The following is a 13437-nucleotide window of genomic DNA, read 5'->3' as shown; positions in this document are numbered from 1 at the left end:
AGTATATATTAATGGCTCTGGAGGTTCTCAGCCTTGGCGATATGTGAGGATGATGATGGTGGTTGCCTGGTAGGGATTTGGTTAGTTGCACTCTCCATTTAAACTGTGTTGTTTTCAATGAGGTGTTAAGATTTCCCCAAAAACAACCATTATACTAGGAGTCTCATATAATAGAAGAAACCATCGTGATCTCATCGGAGGAGCATTTTGTACCACTCCCAAAACTCGGCGATAATTTTGACAGACAGAAGCTTAAAATAGCCGAGTGCCTAATCCTGGATACATGAGTCGGTGCGGCCCCTGCAGCAAAGCGCTTCCTCAATCTCAGAACCAGAGGTACAGCCGTCAGGGTGTAGAGACTGCGATCACTCCACAGCCAAAAAGGTCCCTCTGCCCCATTTGAGGAGACCAGAGGGACTTGTTGGCAACGCTCCACTTTATAATGCACGGTATAGGATCTCAGGGACCCGGGCGCCGGATGGCACTGTGTTGTAGGGTTTCGGGTACCGGAGTGAGCACCTATGTTGTAGGGCTCCTTTTCGCCAAGGTTTGGAAATGTGCACCTGTAATATGGCGAAAAAGAAAGGACTTGTATAGGTGCACGACTGGTGCACATACCTAAACCATGGAGAAAGAGCCGTACAATGCAGAGCTATCTGGCTCCCGGGGATAAATGCTGAAAAGCTTCTTCTTTGTAACAGAGGACATCAGTAGTTCCCATCCTTTTCACGGACATAAGATCAGACATTTCTCTGGTTGTGGGACGAGTTTCCACACCAGATGGTCTTCTTATGTGGTCCCGTCAGCCAACCAAGGTGCAACCAGTCCATCTATACCCCATGTAGCTATGCTCCTCGTAGATCAATTCCCAGGACCATGGTCCATCGCCCACGTCAGCAGGCCATGGCCACCGGACGGTGAGCTCTACAAACTGCCTCTTAGCTGACGACATCTATAGCGCTTTTTCTGATTTGTAGTCTCAGCGTAAATTCATTGTTCCGCCATGAAGTTGTATCGGGTCTACTAATCAGGAGAATCACTGGGGATGCCGGCAGGTTGGAGGCGGTTTGTAGGGCTTCCATCTGGCGGCCATAGACTATGGATGTAGCCACTAGACCAATTTCCTACTAGTCGATTCTCCCATCTCTGCACTCACCGGCGGCACATTTTCTTGTTGCTTTGTTACTGATGGGTAAAGTTACAAAATCCTGGCAAAAACAAGGAACTTTGCAATTTACGGCATGGGAGAGCGTTAAGTTTGGGGCCGCAGCGGAACCGTGTCGCTGGTCCGAACTGTCAATCATCAGGAGAGCAGCACCCGCCCTCCCCGCAGACAAACAGGAAGTTAGTGGAGCGCTGCTCTTGTGCAAAAAAGGCATGAGAAGAACCCCATAATGGCGTGATGCAATAAATAATAAGAAAGAGATAAAAATAAATAAAAGAAAAAACAAATATAACAAAAAGCAAAAACTATCACAAAATTATAATCAATTTATGTTTAAATTTAAGTCATTTCCTAAATTCTTCAGTTATTTCAAGCTGGCCCTTATCCTTCTCCCGGGACAGGACCCTCCAAATCTGATGACTGACTTTTTTCAGGGTTGCTTAGAGGGTGCATTTACGGTACTTCCACTATTTAGGGTCAGTGCCAAATTGTGTTACTTTGCATATTTAATTATTGATGTGGTTTTTTTTTCATATAAGACATGGCCGGCCGGAGGGAGAAATGTTTCCCACTTGTGGGTGGGTCAGGGTCGGGCAGCTGCTTGCTGACAGTTTCTACATTCCGTGCATCATTGCAGCTGCGTGTGTCATATTGTACTTCTTGCTTGTCTTTAGGTCTCTGTTATTCGTCAGCTTCATGACATGCATCCTGTATATCTGCAAGGTGGGACTGGACGCCCAGACGTGCGACCTCCGAGTCGTGGACGCCAATCATAAAAAGGTGGGATGCTGATTACTTGGGGTAATTAACCATCATTATCGGGACAAGCTGTTACAAATAAAAAGGGGACAATTAGGGCAAGTTGCAAATTTTTTCACAAAATTCCAATGCCGGAGAATTTTGCTCTCCAGGTAGAAAAGAGGTGTCAGGCTGCTGTGCCCATAGAGAACACATGGACGCTCGGCTGGGAGATCGGGGACATGGGAGTCCGCTGAGAGCGATCTTTGGGGCTCCCCCACCTCTACGTACATCCATATTGTATGGATGTCTGAATGGCGGCACCAACCAGTACGGCCGCCCCAGGTGCCGCCATGGATGACAGAGTATAAGGAATGTGCAAAGGGATAGATGAGGAGATGGATAACGCAGCGGGAACCGTGCCGCCCATTATACCGGCAGACTATGCACCGGTCCATCCACCTTAATAAACGTACGGATAAATGGAAGAATTGTCAGGAAAAAGAAAAACATGTCTGCTGCCTACTGTAACAGAGCACGGATCCGGGCAGGGAGCAGCAACTCCGTCCTCCCAGCGTGAAACTGGATCCCGTCCTCAGGGATTGCTTGTTTGTCATCCCAGCAGGTGCATTAAGGAGAACGTGAGGAGGCGTCTTGCATGACACAGTAACATCTTTATTGCTACCATTTATATAATTCAGAATTTTATATTGCGCCCCGGGATCTATGGAGGAGGCAAAATAATAACGGAAGAGAGAAAACCTGGTGCTGTGTGCTGCTAAACTACCAGCGTTATATGGAGGCTGCAGAGGGACAGCGCAGAGGGGGCTGCAGAGTGACAGCACAGAGGGGGCTGCAGAGTGACAGCACAGAGGGGGCTGCAGAGTGACAGCGCAGAGGGGGCTGCAGAATGACAGCACAGAGGGGGCTGCAGAGTGACAGCACAGAGGGGACTGCAGAGTGACAGCGCAGAGGGGGCTGCAGAATGACAGCGCAGAGGGGGCTGCAGAATGACAGCGCAGAGGGGGCTGCAGAATGACAGCGCAGAGGGGGCTGCAGAGGGACAGCACAGAGGGGGCTGCAGAATGACAGCGCAGAGGGGGCTGCAGAATGACAGCGCAGAGGGGGCTGCAGAGTGACAGCACAGAGGGGGCTGCAGAATGACAGCGCAGAGGGGGCTGCAGAGTGACAGCACAGAGGGGGCTGCAGAGTGACAGCACAGAGGGGGCTGCAGAATGACAGCACAGAGGGGGCTGCAGAGTGACAGCACAGAGGGGGCTGCAGAGTGACAGCACAGAGGGGGCTGCAGAGTTACAGCGCAGAGGGGGCTGCAGAGTGACAGTGCAGAGGGAGCTGTAGAGTGACAGCGCAGAGGGGGCTGCAGAGTGACAGCACAGAGGGGGCTGCAGAATGACAGCACAGAGGGGGCTGCAGAGTGACAGCACAGAGGGGGCTGCAGAATGACAGCACAGAGGGGGCTGCAGAGTGACAGCACAGAGGGGGCTGCAGAGTTACAGCGCAGAGGGGGCTGCAGAGTGACAGTACAGAGGGAGCTGTAGAGTGACAGCGCAAAGGTCTGCAGAGTGACAGCGCAGAGTGGGCTGTATAGTGACAGCGCAGAGGGGGCTGTGGAGTGACAGTGCAGATGGGGGCTGCAGAGTGACAGCGCAGAGTGGGCTGTGGAATGACAGCGCAGTGGGCTGCAGAATGACAGCGCAGAGGGGGCTGTGGAGTGACAGCGCAGTGGGCTGCAGAGTGACAGCGCAGAGTGAGCTGTGGAGTGACAGCGCAGTGGGCTGCAGAGTGACAGCGCAGAGGGAGCTGTGGAGTGACAGCGCAGAGGTCTGCAGTGACAGCGCATAATGGGCTGTGGAGTGACAGCGCAGAGGGGGCTGCGGAGTGACAGCGCAGAGGGGGCTGCAGAGTGACAGCGCAGATGGGGGCTGCAGAGTGACAGTGCAGAGTGGGCTGCGGAGTGACAGCACAGAGGGCGCTGCAGAGTGACAGTGCAGAGGGGGCTGCAGAGTGACAGCGCAGAGGGGGCTGCAGAGTGACAGTGCAGAGGGGGCTACAGAGTGACAACGCAGAGTGGGCTGTAGAGTGACAGCGCAGAGGGGGCTACAGAGTGACAGCACAGAGTGGGCTGTAGAGTGACAGCACAGAGGGGGCTGCTGAGTGACAGCGCAGAGGGGGCTGCAGAGTGACAGTGCAGAGGGGGCTACAGAGTGACAACGCAGAGTGGGCTGTAGAGTGACAGCACAGAGGGGGCTGCTGAGTGACAGCGCAGAGGGACTGCATAGTGACAGTGCAGAGGGGGCTACAGAGTGACAACGCAGAGGGGGCTGCTGAGTGACAGCGCAGAGGGGGCTGCTGAGTGACAGCGCAGAGGGGGCTGCAGAGTGACAGCGCAGAGCGGGCTGCAGAGTGACAGCACAGAGTGGGCTGTAGAGTGACAGCACAGAGGGGGCTGCTGAGTGACAGCGCAGAGGGGGCTGCAGAGTGGCAGTGCACAGGGAGCTGCAGAGTGACAGCAAAGAGGGGGCTGCAGAGTGACAGTGCAGAGGGGGCTACAGAGTGACAGCACAGAGGGGACTGCAGAGTGACAGCGCAGAGGGGGCTGCAGAGTGGCAGTGCACAGGGAGCTGCAGAGTGACAGCAAAGAGGGGGCTGCAGAGTGACAGCGCAGAGGGGGCTGTAGAGTGAGGGTGTGTGCACATGTTGCGGATCCGCAGCAGATCTGCAAGTGATGTACAGTACCATTTTAGCCTATGTAAAAAAAACGCTGTGCACATGCTGCGGATTTTTCCACGCAGATTTGTTGTGGATTCAAAACCACAGCAGGTCACTTCTTTTGTGCAGATCCGCAGCGTTTTGACACCTGCTCCATTATAAGAATCCGCAGGTGTCAAAATGCAGGGGAAATCCGCACACAAACTGCAGAAAATCCACAGCAAATCTGCACTAAATCCGCAGCTAAACTGCAAGTCATTTTACCTGCGGATTTAGCAAAATCTGCGCAGAAAATTCCACTGCAGAATCCGTAACGTGTGCACATAGCCTGACAGCGCAGAGGGGGGCTGCAAAGTGACCTGCAGAGGGCGCTGCAGAGAGATAGTGTGGTGGGGGGCTTCAGAGGGATCGGGCGGGGGGTTGCTGAGGGACAGCGCAGAGGGGATGGCAGAGGGACATCCTGGAGAGGGCTGCAGAGCAACAGTCCGGGGAGCTATATAGATAGATGTACTGTATACATAAATATATTTCCATATATATCTATTTATATATAATGCTGTAATAAAAAACCCTAAAATAATAACCATATATGGGGGTCTGAGTATAAGAATTATTTCATCAGGTTATTTGGTGTGAAAATGCGAACCATGAATAGTGTAAAAAATAAATCTAGGAATAACAATCCCCAAAATTACTTTTTTTTCCCCTTATTCACCAATGTTTTAGCATGTTGAAAAGTGCTATAGACTAACTGGAAATTAATAAATGTTCTTTATGCCGCCCCTCCGTGCGTAAATCGGGTCACCCGTGTCCTGTGCCAACGGTCGCTGTTGCCAATCTCATGTGCCAGGGCTCAACCTGCTGATTTTCTGTGTCCTGAGGTCGGATGCTTTGGGCTCATTTGCTTACAGTCTTATTTGCATTGCCTGGATTCTCTAGATCCAATGCTACATGTGTGTTCTCCTATGTGTCCATATTTGCCTGTTAGTTGCCCGGTATGACAGCTGAGGACAATGGAGCGCTCTCCTGGTTTGCGTGTATGTAATGGGATCTCCCTCATCTTTACGTGACATAGGATATGATTACACTCGGCTTAGCCCTGCTAGTTTGTTGCCATAGGACACTGGAGTAAATAGGCTGCTATTACCCAACAATAACCAAGGGTCAGCATTACACAAAGTAATAAAATCCGCTCTGCCGGTGTGCGTCATCAAAATCCGCAGGAGGAAGACATCACGGGGCGATATATACCAGAATGGCGGACCCGGTAAGCGATTAGTGTGCCTCCCTGCACATTTCTTTATGGATTTCGAGAAGATTCAGATTCTGTAGTAAAGGGTTAATGATTACCCTATGGACCATTCTACAGCTTGAAGTGCTCTGGGGTATCCTCAGGAGGAAAATAAACCAGAGCCGGTTTTCTGCCTAGCAACAGAGCCTAGGCATGCTGTGATTGGCTGCTTGGGCTGCTGAGGTAAGGGACGCCGTGATTTTAGGAGCGTCCAGGCGGGAAGGGAAATTATTCAAATGAACAGCTGAGAGGTTTTTCACTCAAGCTCTTGACGCCCTGAAGAGAAGTCACCATGGAGCTTCTGCTGACATAACTTCGGCAGAAAATCAGTTCAGAAAAAGGTCTGGAGTTTCTGCGGTCTTTACTATCGGCACCAGCACCGAGTGTACCGGCAGCGCCGGAGGCAGTTGTCTCGGAGGGGACTGTAGCTGAATTGGGCACTTTAGGTACCGAATCAGTGCTTAACACAACAGAAGAGCCGCAGGCGGTAGCCAGAAATGGCAGGAGAATGTCGGGTACGTCGGAGCATTTGCCTGTTGAGGAGTTGTCCGGTTCCAGAAGATAGAAACCAAATCGTCGTTACTCCCCACAGCTTTCACCGGTAAGGAGCCGGGGACGTCAGGAACAGCGTCACCAGACATCTTCAGTATCTGCCATGGATCGCAGGGGGCTTCCCGGTGTTTCAGGCGACACCAGAGGACAACAGAGCGGTTCGGCCAGAAAGAGGAGGAAGATAATACCGGAGCCGGTGGCAACAGACGGAGTGACCCAGCCGGGAGGATCCGGTAAGATCTCCAGGCTTAATCTGGTGAAGCTGGGGAGGATGGTGCAGGGCAATGTCATGCCACAGGTGTTGCCACCTGATGTGGCTGGCTTGCCAGTGGTCAGCTTTGGGGCACCGAGCTGTCCAGCGGTGCTTCAGACTGATGCTTCACATAATGAGGCTGCTTATGCGGCTAGAGTTTGGTCTGCTGTACAGAGTGACTCAGATGATGGGTCTGTGTTATCTGTGGCAGCTGCATCAGGTATTAGTCAAGCAATTTTTGCTAACCAGAGGCATTCTAGACAACAGGGGTTTGATCACTCTGCCCCTTTTCCACAGTTTTCTCATTTTCCTGAGCTTCAAGCGTTGATTAAACAAGCGGTATCTGAGGCAATGGCAGGTCCCCTGAAAGATCAGGGCACTCCTGCGCAGGTTCCCTATGCGGGAGCTTCTGGGGTTTCTGATTCTCTTCTTAAGGAGGCTTTAACTTGCCATGTTTCGCCTCTGGGTTTTCATTTGCCGCAAACGCTTAAGGATAAGATCTGGTGTAAAGAATACGTGGATCTTTTCACTCTTCTCCCGTCTAACCGTTTAAGTGTTTTTTCCTCTGCTGATAAAAAAGAGGACAAGTCCGAAGGAGAAGCTGTTAAAAAACGGTTTTACAAGTCGTTTCACAATTGGTTGCAAGCATTCTGCATATATTCTGCTGTGCTGGGTGAGAGAGATGCTTCGGTATGCTCGGGATTATTTCAACATCTGGATATAATTCTGGAAGCATACCGCAACTTTGGGGGATCGTCATGGCTTCTTTATGACGAAACGTTTAGACAGAAACTTTTGGTGCACCCCAATGTACATTGGGGTTCCAAGGATGTTGGGTTGTGGGTGAGCCTTATGCTCCCCCAACGCACTCCGGCCCCCAGAGTCTCTGCCAGTCAGACCCCTAAAAAAGGGGTCTGTTTTGCATATAACGACTCGGGCTGCAAATGGCCCTACTCGTGCAGATTTCGTCACGAATGTTCAGCCTGCGGTGGTTCGCATGCAGCCACCAAATGCTTTAAGAAGCAGTCTTCTCAAGGAACTGGAAATTCTAGGGAGTCTGGGCATAAAGGGCCGGACCCCAGTGAAGTTGGACGCAATGCGGCCATTTCTAAATTCTTACCCAAACCGGGAGAGGGCTCAAATTCTCGCTAAGGGTTTTCAGTTCGGTTTTTGGGTCCCGGGGTTTACTGGTTTAGGTTGCACCTGCCATAGGATTCTTTCGTCTTTGGCTTTGCATGAGGACGCTGTGGAGGCCTACATAAATAAAGAGCTGGGTTTAGGTCGGTTTTCTGGGCCATTTTCCAACCCCTCTTTTGAGGACTATAGGATATCTCCTTTAGGGGCGGTTCCTAAAAAATATCCTGGCTGTTATCGAATTATTCACCATCTGTCCTACCCCGCCGGTTCGTCTTTAAATGACGAAGTGGCGGATATTCTTCCCCCGGTGGTTTATACCTCATTTGATGTGGCGGTGGACCACCTCCGACACCTTGGTAATGGTTTTGGTAATGGTTTTCTGCCTAGCAACAGAGCCTAGGCATGCTGTGATTGGCTGCTTGGGCTGCTGAGGTAAGGGACGCTGTGATTGGAGGAGCGTCCAGGCGGGAAGGGAAATTATTCAAATGAACAGCTGAGAGGTTTTTCACTCAAGCTCTGGACGCCCTGAAGAGAAGTCACCCGCCCGCCCACCGCAATATGGAACGTTGGATTGGATCTTCGAGTTTGTCGTTTAGCTTTACTGTGGGGTCAATTTTCTTAAGCCCACCTGGGCTTTGATATCTTATTTATGATTACTCATTATAGTTTTATGAATATTTAATTTTACGAAATTTGAATTCATAGTTTTCTTGTATATATTTGGAATTACCTAGTACAGCCTGACGGCCAATTAACCCCACAATCGGAGTCGTCTGTTTTTTGTCATTTATATTAAGCATTTTATGGGGGGCTGTTATCCCATGGGCCATTACAATGTTCATTGGTGCTCACATAGCAATGAATGGACTGGTTGATGCACACGTCCATTCTGGTCATAGCCCCGATAATGGCTGGGAAGACTTCTGCTTCTGATCCAGAACTTCTGCTGCAGTCGGCTATGGCCCGGTGTCTCCTGGATGCCTTTGTTGCTTCCTCTGCCCTGCGATATCATGACTTTACGTGAGGACTCGTCACCAACTTCGAAACCAGTTGGAAGTAACATAGTTTGTAAGGCTGGAAATATTTAAGAAGGGAATGTCCGTCCACGTTGGCTTATTTTGTGTGATATTGATCCAGAGGGTTCCAAAACCCTCATGAGGCAAGACTGGCTATGATAATTGGCTCTCGGAGAGACTTCCATAGTCTCACTGCTCTTATCATAAAGAATCCTGGGTATCTTGGTGCAGAAACCTAATTTCCATTAGGCATGGGCTTACATCTTTGTTACAGGTACAGTCCTGGTTAGAGTCAAGCAAAAAGATTTGTGCTGCCCTGGTACGTCGTCCAGTCTGGTCCTCCAACGCAGCCGGACTAGGGCAATCTTCACCTCTATGGCTGGAAAAGTTGAGCAAAAAGAGCTGCCAACATCTCCAGTGCTTCTTCTGATTAGTAGGCCCAATGCATTCATGATGTTGTGTCAGGCCTACTAATGAGAAGAAGGAGGAGATTGCAGGGGTTTGGTATGGTGGTCATGGACCACAGATGTGAGTGCTGCACCTCTAATGACCAGGATACTCGGCCTGTGTGATATCGCTGGGCCTAGTAAATGCCAAGAACCCCGAGGATGCTTACAGCAAAACTGCCAGGGTCCGGCTGAAATGGAGGACCAGACTGGACTCAGTAATAGAGCAGCACTAATTTTTTTTTTGCTCAATTCTAGTCCTGCGTATAATAAAATCGTGGACCACCCCTTCAACAAAGAGCGTCTCTATCTATCGATGACTTGTCCTGTTCTGCATTACTCTAATTCTTCATTTTTGCAGAAATTTTGAACAGTTGTTTTAGGAGTTTCCCCAGAAATGGACTTTTGAGGCCTGTAATATTATCTGTAGCCTCCATGAGTATTTGCAATGTAACCACGTATCTTCTGTCTCCTCAGAATGCCCACGCGTTTGCCAATGGCGTCTTGCAGGAGAAGTGCAAGCCGGGATTTGCTAAGAAGGAAATGGACCGTCTGTTCCAAAACAAATTCAACATGGGCCTGGAAAGCTTTATGAAGAAGAGCATGGACCTGAATGAATCCCTGTACCAGTATGGCCCTCCATTTGGGTTTCGACAGTTCCTCGAGGAACTTGATGACATTTTGGAACTTATAACCGATGACGATTTGCCTATGGGACCAAGTCCGAAAAAATGCAAGCGCTGCATTGTCATAGGAAGCGGAGGAATCCTCCATGGTCTGCAGCTGGGACACATCATCGATGAGCATGACGTCGTCATCAGGTAATTATCACAAGGAGAGGACATCTATTATGTTATAAAATAACCTATGGGTTAATCTGCAGGTTAATAGCTGAACGCTGCCAAAGTCGCACGCTGCCGGGGGGGGGGGAATAAAGTTAATTTCCTCCTGGCAGAGGGGCTCTCAGTGTCAGCACCGCACGGTGTCAAAACACCGTTAGCCTGCATGTTAACCGCATATCTGCAGGTTAATAGCCTTATTTAACATGAGAGGTTCCCTTTAATTATGGGTTTAGTAAGAGGACAGACTAGAAGGGCTATTTCTCTATTTTAATGGACATGTACATCAATCTGAGGCCGGACCACCAATACGTGGAGTGACCGCCGGTCTCCAGATCCGACCGTGACAGCTTCATGTATTTCTATGGCACTGTCTCGCTCGGTTCGGGAGAGCCGTGGACAGTCTACGAATTAGTGGTCTGATCTCGGAGTGATGTGCACAGTCATCTGAATGAGCCTTAAATATGGGATGACTACAGTGGAATGTAAAAGTTTGGGCACCTCTACAAAAAAAAATTACTGTTATTGTGACCAGTTTACCAAGTTGAAGATGAAGTGATCTAAAAGGCCTAAAGTTACAGATGACACGTTTCCTTTGTATTTTAGGCTAATAATATATATATATTTTTACATCTTCTATATTTTAACCCCTTTCCGACCTTAGACGTATTCATATGTCCAGGTCGCCTGGTACTTACCAACCTTGAATGTATGGATACGTCTAGGTGAGTTTGCGCGCAGAGGCTGTGCGGCGCGATCACCGCCGGGAGTTAGCTGAGCTCTGACACCTGTCTCACAGTGCCAGGAATGGCGCCCGCACCGCAGCATTTGGCGAGCAGGCAGAGGGATGAAAGCCCCTCTGCTCTTTGATCGGAGACCCGATCGTTGCCATGGTTACCCATAGTTGTCATGATGGGTCACCAGCCACTAGCAAGTTAGTTAGATCAAGCGCAGTGCATGATCTGCATGTGTCTGCAGGGCTGACAGGTTATAAGGTACAGCAATACCCCTGCATCGCGTATAACTGCGATCAGACTGCTGAAAGTGAAAGTCTCATAGTGGGACTAAGTAAAAAAGTGAAAAAAAGGTGAAAAAAAAGTTCTAAAAATATCTTTTTAAAAATCACAAAATAATAACTAAAGTATGTAGATATATATATGTGTGTGTGTGTATGTATATATATATATATATATATATATATACACTCACACACATATATATACACCCATAAATAAATATTGTTATGAAAAAAACAATAATGATTCAACCTATAAAACTGTCCCACTAGTTAACCTCTTTAGTGAACACCATAAAAAAAAAATGAGGCAAAAAAACAATGCTTTATCATCATACCGCCGGACAAAAGGTGGAATAAAATGAGAATAAAAAGACGGATGTAAATAAAAATGGTATTGCTGAAAATGCCATCTTGTCCCGCAAAAAATAAGCTGCCATACAGCTCCATCATCAGAAAAGTAAAAATATATAGCTCTCAGAATAAAGCGATGCAAAAATAATATGTTTTCCTATATAATGGATTTTATTGTGTAAAAGCAGCAAAACATAAAAAAGATATACCGTAAATGAGGTATCGCTGTAATCGTACTGACCCGAAAAGTAATGCTGTCTTATCAATTTTACCATACATGGAATGGCATAAAAAAAAAATCCTGAATTGTTGGTTTTTGTTTATTATGCCTCCCAAAAATCAGAATAGAAAGTGATCCAAAAATGTGATGTGCCTGAAAATGGTGCCAATAAAATCGCAAACTCATCCCGCAAAAAACAAGCCCTCACATGACACTGTCAGCCTAAATGTGGAAAATGTATAGCTGTCTAAATATGGCGAAGCAAAAGTTAGTTTTTTTTTTATTTAAAAAAGCGACTTTTAGTGTGTGACAGCAGTCAAAAACACGATATAAATCTGGTATTGCTGTAATTGCACCGACCGAAGAATAAAGTCGCCTAATCACTTATACCGCACAAAGAACGGCATAAAAAATAAATAAATCTAATTGTTCACCTGCTTTAGATTTTTTCATTCTGCCTCCTAAAGATCGCAGTGAGGCTCACCCCACATTTATCCTGCGCCCTGCGCTGAGCTCTTGCATCGGGGTGTCCGTATAAATCTCTGAAATACGTGATTCATATGGAACCGTCGGAGGAAGAGTCCCAATTAGGACGCAGATGGTGGCACTGTGGACGCCATAGGACCCGTCTTTTTAGGTGTGAATAAAAATGCCCTCGGCCACAGTTTTATGCACCTCTGAAAAAAACGTCCAGAGTAATTCTGCTGCTCAGGAGAAATTGAGCAACAAATTTGGTTGTCCATTTTCTCCTGTTACCCTTGCGAAAAAAAAAAAAAAATTGGGGTCTAAAGTAAATTTTTGGTGACAAAAAGTTAATTGTTCATTTTCTCCTTCTGCATTCTCAAAATTCCTGTGAAGCACCTGAAGGGTTAATAAATTTCTTGAATGTGGTTTTGAGCACCTTGAGGGGTGCAGTTTTTAGAATGGTGTCACATTTGGGTATTTTCTTCATATAGGCCCCTCAAAGTCACTTCAGATGTGAGGTGGTCCCTAAAAAAAATGGTTTTGTAAATTTTGTTGGAAAAATTAGAAATCGCTGCTCAACCCTTATAACTTCCTAACAAAAAGAATCATGTTTCAAAAATTGAGCTGATGTACTGTAGACAGGTGGGAAATGTTATTTATTAACTGTTTTGTGTGACATTTCTCTCTGATTTAAGGGCATAAAAATAAAATTAGAAAATTTCAAAATTTTCAAATTTTTTTGCCAAATTTCCATTTTTTCACAAATAAACGCAAGTCATATCAAAGAAAAATTAGAAAAAGGGAAATGGGTTGATGCAAAGTTTAGGCACCCTGCCTGGTTAGTACCTAGTAGCACCCCTTTTTGGAAGTATCACAGTTTATAAATGCTTTTATACAGATGGTGTTATGTTTGCATCAAGAATTTGTTGAAATTTCATTGAATCCATTCTTCCTTATACCTGCGAAATGTTCCCCGTGCCATTGGCTGCAACACAACCCTAAAGCATGATTGATCTACCCCCATGCTTAATGGTTGGCGAGATTTTTTTTTCCCTGAAATCCTGTGCCATTTTTTCTCCACACATGCCTTTGATCATTGTGGCCAAAGAGTCCTATTTTAACCTCATCAGTCCACAGGACTTGTTTCCAAAATGCATCGGGCTTGCTTAGATGTTCTTTTGCATACTTCTGATGATAATTTTATGATGAGGACACA

At 47.5% G+C, this 13437-nt stretch overlaps 1 protein-coding gene across 3 annotated transcripts in view; it reads left to right on the top strand.

The window, feature by feature from the left end:
• ST3GAL5 (ST3 beta-galactoside alpha-2,3-sialyltransferase 5) overlaps positions 1 to 13437 on the top strand; it is a 76236-nt gene that overhangs the window by 50647 nt on the left and 12152 nt on the right. For all 3 annotated transcript variants that reach the window (XM_073562066.1, XM_073562065.1, XM_073562064.1), the window contains exons 3-4: positions 1840 to 1945; positions 9806 to 10149. In XM_073562066.1, coding sequence (XP_073418167.1) covers positions 1840 to 1945; positions 9806 to 10149 — 450 coding nt within the window. The remainder of the gene's footprint in view (positions 1 to 1839; positions 1946 to 9805; positions 10150 to 13437) is intronic.

This window comes from Dendrobates tinctorius, unplaced genomic scaffold, assembly GCF_039654945.1.
Source record: "Dendrobates tinctorius isolate UK_male_01 unplaced genomic scaffold, ASM3965494v1 ptg000334l, whole genome shotgun sequence".
Classification (NCBI taxonomy): Eukaryota; Metazoa; Chordata; class Amphibia; order Anura; family Dendrobatidae; genus Dendrobates; species Dendrobates tinctorius.
This window is presented reverse-complemented; position numbering and strand designations above follow the sequence as displayed.